The 20,774-nt window shown below is 35.6% G+C and overlaps 3 protein-coding genes and 4 pseudogenes across 4 annotated transcripts; 2 read left to right on the top strand and 5 right to left on the bottom strand.

Annotated features, from left to right (window-relative positions):
• Window positions 1-6: 6 nt before the first annotated feature.
• Window positions 7-1,075, bottom strand: LOC125594386 (annotated as a pseudogene).
• Window positions 1,076-1,549: 474 nt separating this feature from the next.
• Window positions 1,550-3,072, top strand: LOC106353161 (annotated as a pseudogene).
• Window positions 3,073-3,593: 521 nt separating this feature from the next.
• Window positions 3,594-6,626, top strand: LOC106353162 (annotated as a pseudogene).
• On the bottom strand, window positions 6,400-8,698 carry LOC106353160 (F-box/LRR-repeat protein At3g59210-like). 2 transcript variants are annotated; one of them, XM_013792860.3, is made up of 5 exons: window positions 8,516-8,683; window positions 7,451-8,376; window positions 7,229-7,369; window positions 6,864-7,130; window positions 6,400-6,611 (listed from the first exon to the last, which is right to left on the bottom strand). In XM_013792860.3, the coding sequence occupies exons 2-5, from the start codon at window positions 8,357-8,359 to the stop codon at window positions 6,582-6,584; spliced, it is 1,347 nt and encodes a 448-aa protein (XP_013648314.1). In that variant the 5' UTR covers window positions 8,360-8,376; window positions 8,516-8,683; the 3' UTR covers window positions 6,400-6,581. The 2 variants fall into 2 exon arrangements, with proteins under 2 accessions (XP_013648314.1, XP_013648313.1); XM_013792859.3 differs by lacking the exon at window positions 6,400-6,611 and having other exon boundaries at window positions 6,621-7,130; window positions 8,516-8,698.
• Window positions 8,699-8,833: 135 nt separating this feature from the next.
• LOC125594387 lies at window positions 8,834-11,067 on the bottom strand (annotated as a pseudogene).
• Window positions 11,068-11,073: 6 nt separating this feature from the next.
• Window positions 11,074-13,322, bottom strand: LOC106353159 (F-box/LRR-repeat protein At3g59190). The gene is made up of 4 exons (XM_013792858.3): window positions 13,215-13,322; window positions 12,095-13,085; window positions 11,855-11,995; window positions 11,074-11,768 (listed from the first exon to the last, which is right to left on the bottom strand). The coding sequence occupies exons 2-4, from the start codon at window positions 13,058-13,060 to the stop codon at window positions 11,313-11,315; spliced, it is 1,563 nt and encodes a 520-aa protein (XP_013648312.2). The 5' UTR covers window positions 13,061-13,085; window positions 13,215-13,322; the 3' UTR covers window positions 11,074-11,312.
• Window positions 13,323-14,004: 682 nt separating this feature from the next.
• Window positions 14,005-19,192, bottom strand: LOC106355619 (rhamnogalacturonate lyase-like). Its single transcript, XM_048770649.1, has 17 exons — window positions 19,142-19,192; window positions 18,548-18,615; window positions 18,196-18,274; window positions 17,923-18,038; window positions 17,786-17,836; window positions 17,556-17,675; window positions 17,347-17,463; window positions 17,093-17,240; window positions 16,247-16,417; window positions 16,029-16,175; window positions 15,849-15,955; window positions 15,652-15,663; window positions 15,364-15,445; window positions 15,022-15,163; window positions 14,669-14,837; window positions 14,464-14,580; window positions 14,005-14,368 (listed from the first exon to the last, which is right to left on the bottom strand). The coding sequence occupies exons 1-17, from the start codon at window positions 19,190-19,192 to the stop codon at window positions 14,005-14,007; spliced, it is 2,061 nt and encodes a 686-aa protein (XP_048626606.1).
• Between the last annotated feature and the right edge of the window lie 1,582 nt (window positions 19,193-20,774).

The raw sequence follows: 20,774 nt of genomic DNA, 5'->3' as shown, positions 1-20,774 counted from the left end.
TATAACATAGGCAAAGGCGGTCCATGACTCTGGAACGGTCTGGTGAGTTTGAGCTCTTGGCTGGAGAGTAAAGTCAAGGACATGATTGGTACTTTTGTGTAGGAAAGAGATTGAACTCCCATTGACTCTCCGGCTATGACTTTGACCTCTACTCCATCTCTTCTGCTCTTGGAATCTCTGAACTAGAACAGTTCTACGCGGCTTTGGATCAATGCTGTTGAAAACCAAAGAACACATGTCTTAGTAAAATTGAGAAAGCTGAAAGAGAATGGAATCTATTTGAACATTTTATCAACGGAAGGGAGGGTTGATCCAAAGCTGTAAGCCGTTGTTAACTTTTTCTTCAGGCATCTCAGAATGTATGATTCCTTTTCCTGCTGTCATCCACTATAATAAAACCAGAATCAAAAGAATGAAACAAGAAAATTAAGCTGGTCTGAAATGTATGCTGTTTTTTCTTCACCTGAACATCCCTTCATGGATTGTAATCTTATGACCATTGAAGTCTTGGTATATGATTCCTCCCTGCATATCATTAAAAGCATGATAAATCTCCATCAGATTGAAGACTCTGACATATGAAGAAGATGGTTAGTCTTTGTCACCTGTAGCATGTATGTAACACTTTCAAAACCTGCACAAAGTTGATCTGATTACATCAGAGACATTACGCAACAGAGAAAGCTTTGTGTACATAGAACATAATATAAATTGAATTAGTGATCTGACCTCTGTGAGGATGGTCTCTGAATCCACCTAGAGGTGAAACTGATCAAGAAAAAAATAATGGCTAACTAGATTATCCTTTGACAAGTAAACATAATATTGTAGAAGTAAAATACATTACCGGAAAATTCTACTAGTGATACAACGGGTCCAATAACTCATGGTGAATCCTGATGTTAACCCATAAGATCAATATGAAACTTGAATGTCAAGCAAACCATTTTTTTCCTGAGAAAAAGAAGAAATAGAGAAAAAAAACTCACTTGGTGATGCTTTTTCTAACAACAGCACCATCACCTTCATTCTCAAGATCTGCAGATATCTTCTTAATGACCTGACGCAATGACATGCTGATGATTCTGATGATGGTAAAAACTATGTTAATGTATATATCTTATGTCTCTCTTTGCAGTTCCAAGATTAATAATAACAAACAAGAACGTAAATGTGTATATCTATGTCTCTCTTATCATCTATACGTTTATAAATGCATGGAATCGACCATGATTGCACAAATCTCATCATCAAAAAACCCAAAAGGAAATAAATGTGAAATTCTTGAAAACTGAAAGCTTTTATTGAAAGCCTTTATACTTGTATATGATTCTTGTTTCCCATAATGGTTGGCTGTAAATTGTAATGCAATTTGTCATAAATGGAATCAATCCGTCAAATATCTCTAATATTAACGTATCATTAGTCATTATGGAAATGATCTCTTGCAATTTGCTTCTTTAGAAACATTCTGATACAGTTTTATATACACAATTCAAGATCATGTCATTTTTTTTCTTTGTAGGTTGTACTGTGAGAGACTGTTACTATGATCAGTTCGAAGAAGGTGGATAGAATCAGCAATCTACCGAGCTCTGAGGCCCATATTGTGTATGATCCTTCCCACAAAGACTCTGCTTTAACTTCAGTTCTCTCCAAAAAATGGCGGTACCGTTTTGCTTACAGACCAAACCTTGACTTATCAGTCATACGTTTTCATCCTGAAACATGTGAACGGGAAAAGATCAGATTCTGATAGTCTTTACTTATTTTGTGGGAGAGTGTTGGAGTTGCAAGGGAACACTACTCTAAACAAGTTCTCTTTAAAGTGTGGACATGGTGTTGAACCAGACTGTGTCACACCTTGGATATTAAATGTGTTGGGCACGTGGTGTATCGGATCTTTATTTACACGATACCCTAGCTGGCCTTGTGTCTCCCTTCAAGGTGTTTATGAGCAAGTCACTGGAGAGGCTGAGGATAGAATCTGAAAATGGTTAGGGATTGATGTGGAAGAGTGGTTCTTCCAAAGGTTAAGACTCTTCACATCACAAAGTATGTTAGGTAAAGGTGGAGATTTCTTTGAAAAGTTACTTCCGGTTGTCATGTCCTTGAAGAGTTAGTTCTGATTCATGTCTACTCTGATTTTTGGAACCGTTCTGTCTCTTCCAAAAACCTCAAAGACTGATCCTATCTTGTACAGACTGTGATAAAAATCCGCATAGTGTTTTCATTTGATACACCCAATGTTGTCTACTTGGAGTACTCTGATTTCGTAGCGGGCAGTATCAAAGGTGAAATTTGATTCACTAGTTGAAGAGTGTCGACCTTGCAATGACAAGTGAGCAGCATGAACGTGCAAGCTATGAACAATCGGTGGGCGATGTAACAGATTTTCTCATGGGAATACGCAGTGTCCAGACCCTTTTCGTATCTGCCAACACTCTTGAGGTATTAGTGGTACATTGATAACTTTTGAGTTGTGACTGTGTATTGATGAGAATACTTTTTTTTTGTTTTCAGGTTCTTACATTCTGCTGTGATCATATACCTGTGTTCCACAAACATGTTTAGTTTCACTATTCAGACATGCAAAGTCAGGATGGGAATCATTACCTGCTTTACTCAAGAAATGTCGAAATCTTGAAACCCTGGTCTTTGAAGTAACAATACTTATTATATCTCTTTATTTGCTATCTTCTACACAGACAAACTATGTTACTAAGTTGTTGCTAGTGTGTTTCAGGGCCTCAGTCACACATATACAGTAAAGTTTAGGATGTTGATGGGTGCCTATGCAAGTTTTCAGGGGAGGTTCCTACTTGCTTATCATCAAGTCCAGTGAAGGTTTTAACAGATTATGGGATTTGGTGAAGCTGGTTTAGAGAGAGAGAGACAGAGCTGATCAAGTACTTCCTTGAGACAATGCCGCGACTTGAGCAGCTGATAGTATACTACGATACATTTTTTGATGATGATGTGATTGAGCTGTCAAGTGAACTTAAGAGGTTTCCTACGAAAGCTTCACCAAGTTGTGAGATCCAAGTAATCATTGGTAACCTCAGCAGCTAAACCAAGATTCTCTCTTCTTCTTTCTGCCTTTTGCTTTCACGTTTATTTATTTATTTTTTGTTTGATGATTTGTGCTTTTGATTGAGAAAGCTGGATTATCTTTTGTTTGTTTTGGTTATTATGAGGAGTGCTGGTTTGTTATACAGATCACTCTTCTAATAATAAACTTTCCAAAACATGCAATTTTATTGTGTGAATATGTGAACATAATATACTGTATCAACAAAATGCAGCATCACAAGTAGAACTTTTTGAAACGCAACAGCTTGAGAGCAAGACTACGGTCTAGCTTCTACTCCACTTCACTAACACTCAATAACAGTGACTACTATTAGAAATTTGTCACATGTTAAGCTTCTTCTCCATTGAAAGACAGAAGCATAAAACACTAACCAACAAAGTTGAATCAATAAATCTTGATTTTGAGTTTAGGTATTTTAGTATTTTGAGTTTTAGGTATTTTAGTAACTACAGATACTTGTCAAGAGAAATATCCATAGCTTCATACTGATAAAGGAGGCATGACTCCAAAAGGAGCAAAGAAACCAGAAAGGTTCTTCTAGAGGATCAATGCAATTCCATCTATAAGGAAATGGGCAGTAACTGATAAGCCGAGGCTAACAGAGATTACTTGGATCTTGCACTTGGATGAGGCTACTGCAGGAAGCATCTGAAGTGGCTTGATACTTCAACCACATCAGTTTTGATTAATGCATTGTATATATATAAAAATAATTTTCTAAATAAAATGTTTTTAAAATTTTTATTATTTCTGCGCATGATTCAGAAACTATTGTCATTAATACTTATAAAACTGAAAGTACGAAAAAAAGCCATGCCGATATAGTAGTTTGTTTTAGTAGATGACTTCTCTTTATTATGTTTTAGCAAGCCTTTTGTTTATATAATTTAAATGTGACTTGTTTATATATATGATAGTCGATAAAAAATATAAAAAATAAATAATGTTAAAAATTGTTTAGGGCATCCAAAAACATTGTAGGTACTGTATATCAGAAAGACAGAAACATTACACAACAGAGAAATCTTTGTTAATTATTTCAGTGACATTATGATGAAGTAAAAACTATGTTAATGTAAAGATTTTCCGTCTCTCTTTAATGCAGTTCCAAATCAATATCCGAAAAGCTTTCTACGGGATGATTTGATTCTTAAATTATTATTTTGGCGTGCATGCATTTTTTTAAATCATCAGTTCGTGTATTAATGCATGGGAATTGACCAAGATTGGTATCAATCTCAACCAAACACACAAAAAAAAAGGAAATAAATCTGAATTTATGGGAAACTGATTGCTGTTGAAAGTAAATTATACTTATAATATATTTCGTTTCCATAATCCTTTGTTTGTATCATAAATTGAATCTTTCTATTAATAGTAACGTATCATTATTTCTTTAAAATACATTTGAACGTGGTCAGTGTTTTCTTTAAAATACAAAAATGATGGCGTCTCTGCTCTAAAAACTCACACAAGTGAGTTCCCACAACTCTTCTATTGATCTTGTAATTCTGTAGCCATTTTCTTTTGTGGTTCTTGTTCATATAACACATTCAAGATCATGTCATGTTGTTTTCTATGTAGGTTGTAACTGTTGAGATCTGTCACTATGATCAGTTTCCAAGAAGGATAAATCAGCAATCTACCAGAAGCTCTGATTAGCCACATATTGTCATTCCTCCCCACAGAAGAGTCTGCTTTGACTTCAGTTTCTCTCCAAAAAATGGCGGTATCTGTTTGCTGACAGACCAAACCTTGACTTCGATGGCTCGGTCATACGTTTTCATCCTGATACGTGTGAATCTGACATTCTAAGAGTCTTTACTCGTTTTGTGGATAGAGTGTTGATGTGCAAGGAAACTCCACTGTAGACGATTTCTCTTTAAAGTGTGGACATGGTGTTGAATCAGACTGTGTCAGAAACTGGATACTAAATGTGTTGGAACGTGGTGTATCGGATCTTGATTTACACTTCAACCTGGTTGGAGTTTCTCTCCCTTCAGAGGTTTTTATGAGCAAGTCACTGGAGAGGCTGAGGATAGAATCCAAAAAGGTTATTCCCATGGATATGGAAGATGTGTTCTTCCAAAACTCAAGACTCTTTACGTCAACAAAGTCATGTTAGGTGAAGGTGATGATTGCTTTGAAAAGGTCACTTCTGGTTGTCATGTCCTTGAAGAGTTGGTTCTGATTAATGTCTACTCTGATTTTTGGAACCGTTCTGTCTCTTCCAAAACCCTCAAGAGTCTGATCCTATCTTGTTGTATGGAATTTGATAAAAATCCGGATAGCGTTTCTTTTGATACGCCCAATGTTGTCTACTTGGAGTACTCTGATTATGTTTCAGGCAAGTATCCAAAGGTGAACTTTAATTCACTTGTTGAAGCTAGCATCGACCTTGCAATGACAAGTGAGCAGCATGAACTTGCAAGCTATGAACATTTGGTGGGCGATGTAACAGATTTTCTCATGGGAATACGCAGTGTTCAGACCCTTTACATATCTGCCAACACTCTTGAGGTATATAGTATAGTATTGTAACTAACCCTGATTTTTTTAGTTAGTTATTTGCATATTGATGAGAAGATACATTTTTGTTTTCAGGTTCTTACTTTCTGCTGTGATCATATACCTGTATTCCACAACATGACTGGTTTAACTATTCAGTCACGCAAGTCAGGATGGGAATCATTGCCTGCTTTACTCAAGAAATGTCCAAATCTTGAAACCTTGGTGTTTGATGTAAGAACACTAATGATATATCTTTATTGCTATCTTCTAACACAGACAGAACTAGGTTTCTAAGTTGTTTCTACTATGATTCAGGGACTCAGCCACACATTTACAATCAAGTGTATGGATGTTGATGGGTGCCTATGCAAGTATTCAGGGGAGGTTCCTACTGGCTTATCATCAAGTCCAGTGAAGGTTTTGAAGATTCTGAAATTTGGTGATGCTGGTCTAGAGAAAGAGACAGATCTGATCAAGCACTTCCTAGAGACAATGCCGCAGCTTGAACAGCTGATGATATACTACGATACATTGTTTGATGATAATGTGATTGAACTGTCAAGTGAACTTAAGAGGTTTCCCACAAAAGCTTCACCAAGTTGTGAGATCCAAGTAATCTTTGGTGACCCCAGCAGCTAAACCAAGATTCTCTCCTCTTCTTTCTACCTTTTGCTTTCAAGTTTTTTGTGACTTTGTGTTTGATCATTTGTGCTTTTTATTGAGACTGCTGGATTATCTTTGGCTTTTCTTTTTGGTTCTCAGTTTGAGTGGCTTGTTTGTTATACAGATCACTCTTCTAATAATAAACTTTCTGAAACACTGCATTGTTATTGTGTGAATATGTGAACATAATATACTCTTATCAACAAAATGCAGCATCTCACAAGTAGAAATTTTTGAAACGCAACAGACTGCAGTCTAGTTTCTACTCCACTTCACTTAAATAACAGTCTCCTCTAGATAGTTAGGTCTCATGTCAAGCTTCTTCTCCATTGAAAGACAACATCTATAAATAAATAAAGCAAAACATGAACCCAACTTTCTCACAACAAAAGCACAAAACACTAACCAACAAAGTTGAATCAATAAATCTTGATTTTTAGGTATTTTAGTAACTACATATATACTTGTAGCCAAGAGAAACATCCACTGGTACAGGAGCCAAGAAACCAGAAAGGTTCTTCTAGAGGATCAATGCAAATTTCATCTACAAGGAAATGGGCAGAGTAATTGATAAGCCGAGGTTATGAGAGATTACTTGGATCTTGCACTTTGATGAAGCTACTACAGGAAGCATCTGAAGTTGGCTTGATACTTCAACCAGATCATCTTCGATTGATGTATTGTAGTATACTATGAGCTGTTCGAGATTCAACATCTTCTGTAGGAAATGGTTGATCATTACTATCTCCATCACCATGTCCACATCGTCATCATCGCAGGCTTCTCCAAATTTCAATATCTTAAGAAACTTCACCGGACAATGTGTTAGGGAAGGACTACTTGTAGCTTTGTGAGTGAGTCCCTAAAACATTAAAGAAACATCAATACAAAATGGTTTACAAAAAAGGCTTTGATGTAAAAAGAGCCAAGAGATTCATTTCAAGGGTTTAGTTCATCTACTTGGAAGACAAGAGTTTCAAGATTTGGACAGTTCTTGAGAAGTTCTGGCAATGATTCCCATCCCACTTCTTGGTTACTCTCAATTGTTAGATGAGTCAAGTTGCTAAACGCTGGTATTGCTTCACAGCAAAAGTTAAGTGTCTAAAACAAAACAAAAGAAAAATCAATAAGTTCATTTCCAATCACTAACTAAAAACCTTAAGTAATGTTAGACTGACATACCTCAAGAGTGTCATAAGATAAGTAAAGGGTCTTCACATTGCATATTCCCATAAGAAGCTCTGTAGCGTTACCAACCATCTCTCTTTCCTCCTCATCATCATTAGATACAAATCTGACATTTGCTTTCTGATCATTTGTCATCCGAATATCGATACTGGCTTCAACCAGCGAATCAAAGTTCAGTTTTGGATACTTCTGCGCAATATTATCAGAATATTTGAAGTAGACAACATTTGGAGTATCAAATGATACACTCTTTGGATTGTCATCACAGTGTGCGCAACATAGCGTTAGTCTCTTGAGGATTTTGGAAGCTACAGAGCATGAACCCCAATAACCCCACTCCAGATTACGCAAACTTAGTTCCTCAAGCACAGGACAACCAGACAGAAGCTTTGCAAACCCTATCTCACCCTCTACAAACACAACTGAGTCTAGAATCAGTGTCTTGAGCTTTGGAAGACAAACATTTCTCAGTTTAACTTTGGGACCATCTTCAGGTCCCATCTTCAGCCTAACCAGTGTCTTACTCACAAAAACCTTTGAAGGCAACCAATAAACCAATGAGGAAGAGACGTGTAGATCAAGATCTGATACACCATGTCTCAGCACGTTTGATATCCAAGGATACACGTCTTCATCCTCAAAACCATCTCCACATTTTAGAGAGAACTTGTTAACATGATCTTCCCCTCGTAACTTCAACACTCTATCCACAAAATCTATAAAACTCGTATGATCCGTATGCTGAGAGGAAAAGCTCTCGAAATCAAGATTTGGTACAAGGGCAAACAGATGTCGCCATCTTTTTGAGAGAAGTGATGTCACAGCAGCTTCTTTTGTAGACAAGTTGGATAAGATTTGGCAAAGAAGATTGTCTGGTAAATCATCCATGTTTCTTGGAGACATATTCAGCACTTACAAACCTGAAAAATAAATCCAAAAAGTGGAGTTCAATATCTGAAACTCCAAACTAGTTTCAAGGTCTATTCCTCTACACACGAACCACAAAACTATAAGATCCTGTAGGAACACAAGATCAAAAGCTGAGTCTAGAAAACTTACTTGGGCTGAGTGTAAAAGAAGAGTCACCCTACAAGTTCAATCAGACAGACGAGGTTCATTAAGGTAGTGGAAGAAGAAAGAAAATTAGAATTTGATTTTGCAGAACTTCTGGATCTTGTCAACAGTAAAACATGGAAGAAGCAGACCATGACCTCACAATTTACCAAGACTAGATATGAATTTATATTCACAAACTAAAAGGACATTAGTTTTGTTTCCTTCACAAACTAAAGATAATGTTAATAATTCATTATTTTTGTCGGCTCTGAGAAGTCACTTTCAAACGTTTTGACTTTTATATAATGGAACTTTTCAAAATAAAAAGGTTATAGAAGCTCTAAGAACTCGAGTAATGAGTTGAGGAACAACATTTGTGATTTAACACAACACAAACTTAGCATTCTTAAGTTTCAAAAAGTACACAAAAGCATAACACACCAGTCTGTAAACTAAGATGCTGAGCAGAGTACAAAAGACATAAGAAAAAGGAAACCTTAACTGCTTTGAGTTTACTTCAAAGCCTTGAGAAACCAGGAGTATTCTTCATTTGGAGGAGCAGACCATTTCTTTGATAAGGTAGAAGGCAAAGTAGAGGACAAGCTAAGATTCGGTGAGATTACTTGGATATTGCACTTTGGTGAAGCTATTCTAGGAATACTCTGAAGCTTCTTGGATAGATCAAACACGGAAGAGTCATATGATATGTTGAAGTAAACTACCAACTGTTCAAGCCATGGCATTTTCTCCAAAAAATGCATTATCTGCTCCATTTCCATCCCCTCATCATCGATGTCTACAGATAGAATGATCTTTAGCACCTTCACAGCAGAAGATGAAAGGCAAGAAGGATTCTTCGGAGGTTTACAAAGGCACATGTTCCCACATCCATCGGTACTTTTGTGGACAAGACCCTGTATAAAAGCATTAAGGAACATCTCAAAGTCAAAGTTGATTTAATGTTTTCATGTGACTGAAAAACAGAGATGCTTTACTGGTTTTTGTTTTGTACCTTGAAAATAAGGGTTTCTAGATTAGGACAATTCGGTAGAAGAGCTGGCAATGAATCCCATCCACTTTCATCATTACTCTCAATCGTTAACTGAATCAGGTTGTTAAATACCGGTGTAGCTTCACAGCAGAAAGTAAATACCTGAAACAACAACAACAAATAGACAAAGCAACTCACTTGTGATCACTAGCTGAAGCCATTATAACAACAATGCTATACTAAAAGGTTGTAGAGAAAAGATGTGATTGACATACAAACCTCAAGTGTTTTGGCAGATAGATATAAGATCTTAACATTGCATAATCCCAAAAGAAAATTTGTTGCATTACCAACCATCTCCTTCTCCTCCTCTTCATACTCTTCAGAGAAATAACCATCTTCTTCAGAAAAGTCTGCATCTGCACTTTGATCTTCAGAGAGTCGAAGGCCGATATGAGCTTCAACAAGCGAACTGAAATTAACCTTAGGATACTCTCTCGCAATATTATCAGAATATTTCAAGTACTCAAGGCTTGGAGTATCAAACGCAACGCTCATTGGATTCTCATCAAAGTCATCCAAGAAGATCGTTAGCCTCTTGAGGGTTGTGACAGAAACAGAGCAAAACTCCCAGTTTTCCCACCCATATTCGTGAGAACCAACTCCTCAAGCACGGGACAGCCAGAGAGAAGCCTCGCAAACCCAACACCTTCTTCTTCAAACACAACGGAATCAATATCAAGAATCTTAAGCTTTGGAAGAAACACATCTTCAACATCAGCGCTCAAAGTGACATCATGTCCCTCTCCTAGTTTCAACCTAACCAGTGTCTTGCTAACAAAGATCTCATGAGGCAAGGGATACTCCGAGAGGAGGCGTAGAGTAAGATCCGAAACACCGCGTCCCAACGCATGTAATATCCAAACAGTGACATGAACTGGATCGGGATAATCAGTTAAGTGGAGAGAGAATCTGTTTAAAGGAGCAGTCCCTTGGAGATCCAATAACATATCAACGAACTCCATGAAACTTGGACTGTTGTCATCGCTTTTAAAATCAAGATTTGTCGCAGAGGCAAACAAAAAACGCCACCTTTTAGAGAGAACCGATGCGGAAGCTGCTTCTTTTGTCGGAAGGAAAGACAAGATGTGGGAGATGATAGGATCTGGCAGACCGCTGAACATATCTCTTGAAGCAGAATCCATTGTTTCTTTCGAACAGAACTCACAACCTAAGCAGTTACAAGAAACAATATCAAAATAAGACATTCTCAAATTAAAAAACAGTTACAAAGTCTTGTCGTTTTTACTCATCAGTCTCCTAAGAAGAAGAAACTTACTTGGGGACCATCAAAATCACCAGTTTTTGCGGAGAGACGAACTTGAAACTGAAAAAGTAGGGTTTTTTTAGTTGCTTTGTAAATGAGAGAGCAGCAATGTGGCGGGATGGGTGGCTTCCAATAACAAACGATGTCGTATAAGTGGTGAGTGGTACGCACCGCTCCGAAACGACACCGTATGACCATTGTGATTAGAGTAGGGGGCGCCCATACTATGAGAAGCTGAAACAGTAACACTGATGGAGAAAACAAAGCATAAAAGTAAAAGTCTTTTGAACAACAAACATAAGAGAGAAGGTTCCATGGAGTTCTAGACATTGTAGCAAACCTTACAAAAACTTACGCATATCATCAAACATGAACTACAAGAAAGTACTTATGGAGCAGCTGAAAGAACAGAGACCAGGCTAAGAACTAAGAACCGATCTTTTATTCCCTAGTCTTGTATGCGATATAAAGCAGGATGATCTTCAAACCGGGAAGGTATTCTTAAAGAAGACGAGTCCACTTGTCGATGAAGAAGAAGAAGAGTGCACAGTAGTTGTGAAGCTAATGCTATCAGAGACTACTTGGATCTTGCATCTGGTTGAGGCTACCTTCTCAAGCTGTTGAAATCCGTTTGATACTATTTCCAGATCACTGTCAAACGGAGTATCATAGTATAACACCACTTCTTCAAGATTCGGCATGGTTTGCACGAAGTGGTTGATCAGATCCAACTGCTTATCCATGTCATCCTTATAATTAGTGATCTCTCCAAACTTCAACACCTTCAGCTTCTTCACAGGACTTGATGATAGCCAACTCGGAGTGCCTAACCAAGGTTTGCATACACACCTGTCCGCACCCGTCACAAAACATTCGTTTGTATCTTTGAAACGGTATCCATCATCAAAACATTGGTTTGTGTCTCCGTAATGGAGTCCCTGAAGTACAATCAAGGAAATTGTTATTCTTCAGAACTTTAAAGTGTGTTTGAAAACAAATGCAGTAAAAGGATTTGAGTTGGTACTTCGAAAACAAGGGTTTCTAGATTAGGACAGTTCTTGAGTAGGTTCGGCAATGATTCCCAATCCACGTCTTGGTCAGTCTCAATGGTTAAATGAATCAAGTTGTTGAAGACTGGTATTACTTTACAGCAGAAAGTAAGGACCTGAAACAACAACAAGTAACAAGAACATGGTTCACATGTTTAATTCTTACAACTTACAAAGAAACTAAGAACACATAGATGAGATTGGTATATGCTAACCTCAAGAGCCTGGGACGATAGGTAAAGGATCTTAACATGACTTATTCCCATGAGAAAATCTGTTGCACTTACGTCTTTCCTTAGCTTATAGCCGTAATGTCGGTTTACTAGATCTCTTCCGCGAAAGACCTGATCAGGTGTCATCCTAATGCCTACGCTAGCTTCAACAAGCGAATCAAGATTCATTTTTGGATACTTAGCCGCAACAGTATCAGTTAATTCTAAGTAGACCAGACTTGGAGTGTCCAAAGACACACTCTCCGGATTCTCATCATCGTACTCACAATAGATTATCAGTCTCTTGAGAGTTGGGTTTGAGACAGAGCAAGCGCCACAAAAGTCCCACGTCATTTTAACCATAACCAGCTCCTCAAGAACGTGACAACCAGACACTAGCTTCCCAAACGCAGCACCACTCTCATCAGCAAAGGAAACATCATTCATATGCAAAGTCTTGAGCTTTGGAAGTGAAACTTCTCTGACATCAATGATGAACTCATCCGTACCAGCTAGTTTAAGCTTAACCAACGTCTTGCTTATCAACACCTGTGGAGGCAAAGGATACTCGTGTTCCGAAGAGATGTATAGATCAAGATCAACTACACCACGCTCCAACGCTTTGAGTACCCAACGGTTGACACGAGATGTAACACAAGCAATCTTACACCTTAGAGAGAATCTGTTCAACGGAGCGTTCCCTTGTAAGGCCATGACTCTTTCCACAAAAAGCTTGAAGCTTTTACGCAAATGGCGCCTCCTCTTTCTACCCATTTTAGGACGGTCGTAGATGGTGTTGTCGAGATCGAGATTCGTTACGAAAGCGAGAAGATGTCTCCACCTTTTGGAGAGGACTGAGGTCAAAGCTGCATCCTTTGTGGAGAGGAAGGATAAGATGTGGCAGATAAGCGCGTCTGGTAGGCTGCTGATCAAGTCTTCGGAGCCAGTGTCCATCTTTTTCGAACTCATTGGAGACAAATCAAAGAGTTGTCACCTGTGGATGAAGATACGAGGCTTGTGTAAGAAATTAGACAAAACACACAGCAGTGGTTTGTGTTGTGCTCAAATGCAGAATCTGAGAACTGAGAATCAATAAATATTGAGCTTGAACCTGGGAACTTACAGAGGTTTGAATGCTTGAAGGGGGGAAAGGAAACTAGGGTTTATGCCATTGTCGCGGAGAGTGAAGTTGAGCTCCGTGTTGAGTCCCGACGCTGTTTGGTCGTAGATGGTTCATTAGATCTTTTCTAACTGGGCTTTGATATGTTGTAAATTGTGGGCCTGAGGTTATCCCTTTCATCTTTATATTGGGCTATTGGGCCACAGTTCTGATCCCTTTGTTGTCTTAGCAAAAATGAAAGATTTTTTAGTTCTTATGTATTATTCTTTTCCTTTTGTAAAATTACAATCCTTTCATCTTGTTATCCATCAAGAATCAAAGTTCCAATCATATATTTCTTGTGGAAAACATTGATGTTTCTTTCGATGTTTACATTTCTCTCTCTTTTTTTTGCCATCAAATAACGAGAATATTGTAAAAAGTTAAAACTACTTAAACCGGTCTATATAATGTCAGAAAATAAAACATTGATAATAGGAAACTCTCAATATTACATGTTAGATTCAGTATCCATTTCTTTTCACAATTTTCCCATGAATATTACATCTTCCAAATTATTTTCATGAATAGGCACATTATTCTAATGATTAGGTTGACACAAGATACAAACAAACCATAAAGTGAATGATTATTGTCTCGGTCAAATAGGTAAAAGCCTAAAATCATCTCCGGATCTCTTGATCTCTCCCTCGTTTTCTTCACTTAATTTAGCGACCAAAGTACATATGGTTAGTTTAGTTTGAGAAACATTTATTTAAATGTATTAGTTCGACTTTGGCATCTTAAAAAAATATCAAACTTCCGGAGGACTTTCCAGACGTAGATAATCATACATAACACCTGTAAACGAACCCCATCTCCGATCTTGAGTGAGAAAAATCGTATTATTACCAACCCTAAGTAAGTTTCCACCAACATTGATATCATACAAGTTGTATAACCCATGAATCCCATGTCTAGCGATCGCGTTATCTTGACCTATTAGCCCAATCAAGAAAATAGGTTTGGACTTAGGCTCGTTGATCCGAACAGATAAATTTGCAGTCGTGGCTGCAGCCAAAGCCATTCGAAACGTGTAGTTTCCAGTTTTAATCACTGCTTTCAAACTAAACACAATTTGCCATGTCGTTGCTTGATATGTCCCATTTCCAGCATTTCTACAAACATATATATATATAGCATATATCAGTATATTTAAAAATAAATTATACACACATCATTTTGAACTATATAGTGTATCAGTATTATTTACCTGGTCACATGTGCATAGAACCAGTCTTTTTTATAATCACTTACTCCAACAATATAAACAAGATCATTTCGAGGATACAAAGCAGTGTACCGATCCCATAGACCATATTGTCTAAATCTATTATATATAAAAATAAACCGCACCCTTAAATATTTCAACAAGATACACTTTAAATAATGTTCAGTTAGTGCTTAATTATATTTACCGGTCTTGAGGTTGATAAGAGTTATTAAGATAGAGTTTGGTCGAAAGGATTGGGTCCGGATCTGGGATATAGAACTCTGCAGCAGTCCGGTCTGGTTTTCCGATTTCCCACAGTGTAGCGCCGATTCTGGGCGGTTCATACAGTATGGCTCCTACGTCTATCTCCCTGCCTACACCCAACCTCAAATGAAACAAATGAATAATTAAATATTTTGTTGTGAAAAACTACATCAGAAGATACCGATTACAGAAAATGTATGGACCTAATGGATATGCATGCTTCTCTGGTTGGATGTAAATGGATCATTGAACACATAGTTCATTTTCTATATTGTAGTAAATATATTGAATTACCTGGTGTGATGGTAATGTCACGCTCGTATTTATAGTCACCAATATGTCCAGAAACCCATGCATAGAGATTATAACTCCCTGGTCTCACATTCGTTATTGTGAATATCCCCATTCTGTCTGCTGTTGTCCAAAATTGATATCCCTTTGTCCACCAAATTTTTTAAAGTTATTATTAAGCCCTTCGTTTAATTTGTTTGAGAGGTCTTAGTCTGACGCTTATCTCTTTATGAAAATATTCGTTATGAAAAATATAATTCTGTTATCGAGAAGTGACATATCGAAACTAATGTTATAGCATGTTGCTACCATGGCAGTAATATAGTACAAATTCAAAAATGGTACCTTGTTTTCGGTTTGCCATGAACCAGCTTCACCGGGCACTGCTAAACCCACAAAAGCAAATTTCCCAAATAACTTCGACTTGCTTATGTATCTACAAAATTCATAAACACAAATTCAACATTTTAATTTGTCTTTATACTCCATATAATCATGCATAATAATGACATATATATATATATATATATATATATGTTGATACAAGAAAGTATATGTTATAGAAATGTAACCATAAATTTAAGAATTATATTAATGTTCGCAGATTGTGTACGTCCACCTAGTAACTTAGACTTGCTTATGTATCTACAAAATTCAGAAACACAAATTTTAACATTTAATTTTGTCTATAACATTTTTATACAGATTTGGATCTAGATGATGATTATGCAGTGACCATATTGTATAACAATATATATTTATTTTATCAAGTATTTTGAAGATAAGCAAGACATTATAACAAAGAATATAAAAGAAAAATATGCATCTACCTGTCCATTACAAAGAATTGACCTTTGACCGTCCCTCTTTGTTGATGAAGAGGGTAATCAACTGACTTCACGAAATCATATGGCCAACTATGGACCTCCTCAACCATCTGCATTTAAAAATTTCCAACATTATTATGCATAAGCAATTATCACAGTTATTAGAACTGAACTGAAATAGACCTGTCGTTTAGCATCGGTCCAGAGAAGATTAGTAGAGGAGGCAGAGTTGAGATAAACAAAGACAGGACCATACACCTTCTTCCACGGCTCCATGCTTGTATAAGTTGTGTTCATATCTTTCCCCGCGTAATGTAAACTTGTAAACATCTAAAAGGAAACCCTATATTCTTAAAACCAAATAAGAGAACTGAGGTTTATTTAAGAGGTAATGTACTCACGGAGAGTGTGGTGGGTCCAACATGAGAAGTTAGTTCTTGTTTGAGGGGCCCACAGACACGGAACTCATCGCTGGGAGTAATCATCCAGAAGCCGACACGTTGGTCGGACGAGATCCAGCCATGTACTTTGTTGTCTTTGTTTTCCATCGAATACATATACTTATCGTCAACCTGCGTCGCAATCAATCACTACGTTGTAATTATTTGCATGCTTTTAGAGTTGCATTGTTATGTATAACCAGTTTAAAACTACTCACGAAAAAAGTGACTAAACAGAACATCGTGATCCATATACAGCGAGATATATGTTCATCTAATGCTACGGAGTCAAGAGATTCAAGGCATATATCTAAAAATTATTTACGAGATTTTTTAACATTTTTTTTTTGAATTGGCTTTTTTAATATAAATGCAAGAAAAATAAAATGTTTTACAGGCCTAAAACCATCTCCAATGTTTTACTATATTTTTTCTTCTAAAATAGAGAAATTCTATAATAGAGTTGGATATGTTGCTCCAATGATACTCTATTTTAGAGTAAAAAATAAAGTTATGAACAAGAAATTAAAAAATTACTTTGTATATAAAATAAAAAATAAGTTTACAATATTATACAGTAGAAAATAGAGTACATTGGAACATTTTTACTCTAAACTCTATTTTAGAGAAGAAAATAGAACAGAGTTTTAGATGCCCTAAGCTTAAGTTACAGAACAAAGCCCAAAATGAAACCCTTTGTGATAAAAACCTTAGGAGATTTTTTTAACATTATAAGAGTAAACTATATAATCTCTTCAGATTTAAAAATAAAACAAAAATCTTTTAAATTTGGACTTGTTTTTATACCTGCCCTTTAAATATACGATTTTGGGGATTTACAAAACGAACAGCTTCTTTATAAGCTAATGGATTAGCACGCTTATTAGTAATATCTCGGTCGATTTCAGAAGGCATAATTTTTTGCCGTTGATCAGATATAGCCATAAAATCAAATCTGAAAAATTGTTTCATAAAACAGTATATTATTGCCAAATCAAAACAATTTGACCATTAATAATTGTAGAACAATATTAATCAAAAGATAATTTACTCAGATATACTTTGTGTTAAGCTTGAAGACGATCCTTGTTTGGTCCATGTCCACAGTTGGCCAGCCTTTTAACTTCTCTAACACAGCGTACATGTATATTCCAGATACCCCTCTTCGAATGATATATCTTTAAAGATAGTTATTTTGATTATAAATGAAAGTCGTCAGAAATAATTTCTCAAAATTACAAAATTAATACATATATATATATTAACGTACCGTTTGTCTACATTTAACGGGACCAGTGAGCCACGTTGAGAAATCTTCCAAGCTCGTGAAAATGAAATCTCGACATGCTCACTTGTTTGATTTATGACGTTGAATTTTACTCCTTCTAAACTGTTAAAATATGATATCAATATAAAATAAAGTATACGTAATATGGGGCATGTGATAATGAAAGATATATAGATTAACAAAAAGATATGAAGAGATATTCGACAACTCACAGATCGATTAGTTGTTCTTGTCCTGGTTCATACCACATTACGTCCCAATACCTGCATATATTGATACTTATTTATCGTTTGAAACATTTTTAATTAACACTAAATAACATAGGTAAATTAATTAAGGCTTCGCGTACCCACGATTTTTAATTTTGTTGTTCAACACATTGTCAAAGCCCTTGTACTTGATTCCAGTTATTAAACCTTGTGGACTTGAGAAGGTAACTTGGATGATACCGTTATCAACGACCACCTTAAATATCAAACAAAATAACTAAACATCAAAATCTCATAACACGGCAATTTTTTTTTAACAGCAGCAATATTTTGAACTAAGACATTCTAGTATATGAAAAAAAAATATTATAATAGCATAAAAAACCAATGATTCAGATATAGAAACTTCGTACTTGGTTAGGACCAACTTTTTTAAGCGTAAGCCGGCCAGATGCGAGCTTCTGTTCCGGCTTTGCGATGCCTAACTTGTTTCTGTAGTAAGAAGAAATATAATGTGCGTGTATATATATAATCCAAAATGTTCACTTGAATCTAAATATATGTAGATTCAAGTTCAACCGTGGATTAGAAACGAATAGAAAAAAAAAGATGTTTCTTAACATTTGCCTCTTGAGAGAGAAACAAAATGAAACATAAAAATATTACGAGATGCAACATAACTATAATCTATTGTCCAAAAAATGAGTTTCGATATAATTTTGTACCATCTGATATTGTAAAAACATAGAAGTTAGGAGAGCATACCTTGACGTTCGGGAATGAACACCTGGAAGAAGGAAAATTAGAACAAAAAAACGCGAGTTATTATGAATCTGAAAAAGACTAAATGAGAAACATATATTAGGCTAACATATATCGAGTCTATGCCAGAAAAAGCTCGCACACAACACTCAAAGCGATGGTATTTTTAGGAATTGGCTTCAAACTGAACGTTGAAGTGACCAGTAGTAGTATTCTGATAATTTTTGTTTTGTTTTGTTTTTATTTTATTTATTGTTATTGAACTTGTTATTTGATAAATACATTTAAAATCTTTTGTTATTAAAAATATTTCAAACAGTAAATTTCAAAATACTTATAATCATTCACAGTCTTATAAAAGGATTAGAGTGATTTAACAGAAATCATAATTAATTTCAGTTCATATAAAATCATCTAAAATCAGTCAATTCAGATTGCAGATTGAATATATCCCATGTTTGGACATCGAAAATTCATCAGTATAATAAATCTACAGATAGAATAGTTCCAAACCTTATAAATTAATAACTGTGCACAACAAAACTAAATATAAAGATAGCAATCAACAAATGTAATACCTATTATTGCAGTGAGAACAGCGAAGAGAATTATAAGAGTGAATGCGAGAGCTATTAGTTTCTTTGCCATCTCTCTGTGTGTTATATCTCTCGTTAGTGTCTCTTATTGTGCTTGTTCTTGATGACTTGATCTCACCATAAGGCCGGGGTGGTGGTATCTATAGTAGTTTATCACTCTTAGACGGAAGACTAGCTAGCCGCATTAACGTCCGTTGATACAGCTAATACATCATTTAAAACACACTGATCTGAATTATTACTCTCTCTTATAGGGCATGTTTGTGTTATAAGCAATATTTTAAACTAATCGGACAGCAAACAGAAAATTATTTAGTTCTTTATTAAACAGGAGCAAACTTAAGCGCTAGCCAGCATTTAGTTTACTTACCAGAACTATATATTGCAATTTTGTATCATAAAACAGGAGCAAACCTAAGAATCAATGATACATGCTCACACATATTAAGGGAGCAAAATCGAACCATTGACGCCTTGACGGGTCTAGCCAAGATAGCTCGTGTTTTTGATAAAGTTTTTGTTTTATATTAATTCTCAGACCACTTCTAAGTTCTAACGAAAACTGAGTAATAGAATAACATTTTTTTTTGGTCAAATAGAATAACTTTTTAATGTAAAAAAAAAACACAAAATAAGAGTTCTTAAATTCTTCGGAGGTCTGAGTTCAGTTGGCTATTTTCTTTAAAAAGTCAGCTTAATCTTTTATAATTTTCAAGTAATGGTATTTGGTATGGGTGGGCATTCGGGTATCCATTTGGATTCGGTTTGGGTCTATTCGAGTTTCGAATTTTTGGGATCAAAGATTTCAGCTCCATTCGGGTATTTCTAAATTTCGGTCCAGATTTCAGTTAGGATCTTTGCGAGTTTGGTTCGGGTTCGGATAAAACATTTAAATTATTTTTAAAATTCATTATATACTTTAAATTTCTCAAATCCTACAAAAAATAATATATTACATATAAATTTGAATAATATATGTAAGAATACATAAACTTAACATATAAATTAGTTTGTTTTGAATATTTAGATAGAGAATCAATAGATTGTTTAAGTATTTTGGTGTTTTGATTATATTTTAAATATTTTAGACATTTACATTCGATTATTTGTATATATTTTCAACTATTTTGGACAACTTAAAAGTGTTATATATTTTGGATATTTTTAATATACATTAGATCTAAAATTAATTAATATATTTAGGTATATAAATCTATTTCGGATATATTCGAGTACCCAAAATACTTCGATTTGGGTCGGGTTCGGTTTTGATTTTATAAATACAAAAAATTTAAAATCATTCGGATATTTAGTGAATTTTGGTTCGAATTTGGTACTACTTTTTCAGATCGGATTCGGTCCAGTTTTTCGGATCCTGATTTTTTGTCCAGTCCTGGTATTTGGGAAGTAATATAGTATGTATTGAACTTAGACAATTATTCCGAGAGTTGACAAAATATGTTAAATATTTTGATTATTTTATTAAAATACACTAAAATTCATGAATAGTGCGCAGCCTCGAAATTATTAATAACCGAACCGTATACAAGTATTTTATATTTTAAAGTTTTGAGATATAAAACAAAACATAATCTAAGTTAGTGAAGTGTTCTGTACATTCTGTTTCCGGATCA

The sequence above is a fragment of the Brassica napus genome (assembly GCF_020379485.1).
Source record: "Brassica napus cultivar Da-Ae chromosome A7 unlocalized genomic scaffold, Da-Ae chrA07_Random_2, whole genome shotgun sequence".
NCBI classification, from domain to species: domain Eukaryota; kingdom Viridiplantae; phylum Streptophyta; class Magnoliopsida; order Brassicales; family Brassicaceae; genus Brassica; species Brassica napus.
This window is presented reverse-complemented; position numbering and strand designations above follow the sequence as displayed.

Coding starts and splice junctions, on each gene's coding strand:
- LOC106353160 (XM_013792859.3), bottom strand. CDS start 8,359: ATGTCTCCAAGAAACATGGATGATTTACCAGACAATCTTCTTTGCCAA. Junction 7,370..7,450: donor TATCTTATGACACTCTTGAG/GTATGTCAGTCT, acceptor GTTTTGTTTTAG/ACACTTAACTTTTGCTGTGA. Junction 7,131..7,228: donor TTGAAACTCTTGTCTTCCAA/GTAGATGAACTA, acceptor TTAATGTTTTAG/GGACTCACTCACAAAGCTAC.
- LOC106355619 (XM_048770649.1), bottom strand. CDS start 19,192: ATGGCAAAGAAACTAATAGCTCTCGCATTCACTCTTATAATTCTCTTC. Junction 17,464..17,555: donor CCGTTAAATGTAGACAAACG/GTACGTTAATAT, acceptor CTATCTTTAAAG/ATATATCATTCGAAGAGGGG. Junction 14,369..14,463: donor TTCTATGCACATGTGACCAG/GTAAATAATACT, acceptor ATATGTTTGTAG/AAATGCTGGAAATGGGACAT.
- LOC106353159 (XM_013792858.3), bottom strand. CDS start 13,060: ATGAGTTCGAAAAAGATGGACACTGGCTCCGAAGACTTGATCAGCAGC. Junction 11,996..12,094: donor TATCGTCCCAGGCTCTTGAG/GTTAGCATATAC, acceptor TTGTTGTTTCAG/GTCCTTACTTTCTGCTGTAA. Junction 11,769..11,854: donor TAGAAACCCTTGTTTTCGAA/GTACCAACTCAA, acceptor ATTGTACTTCAG/GGACTCCATTACGGAGACAC.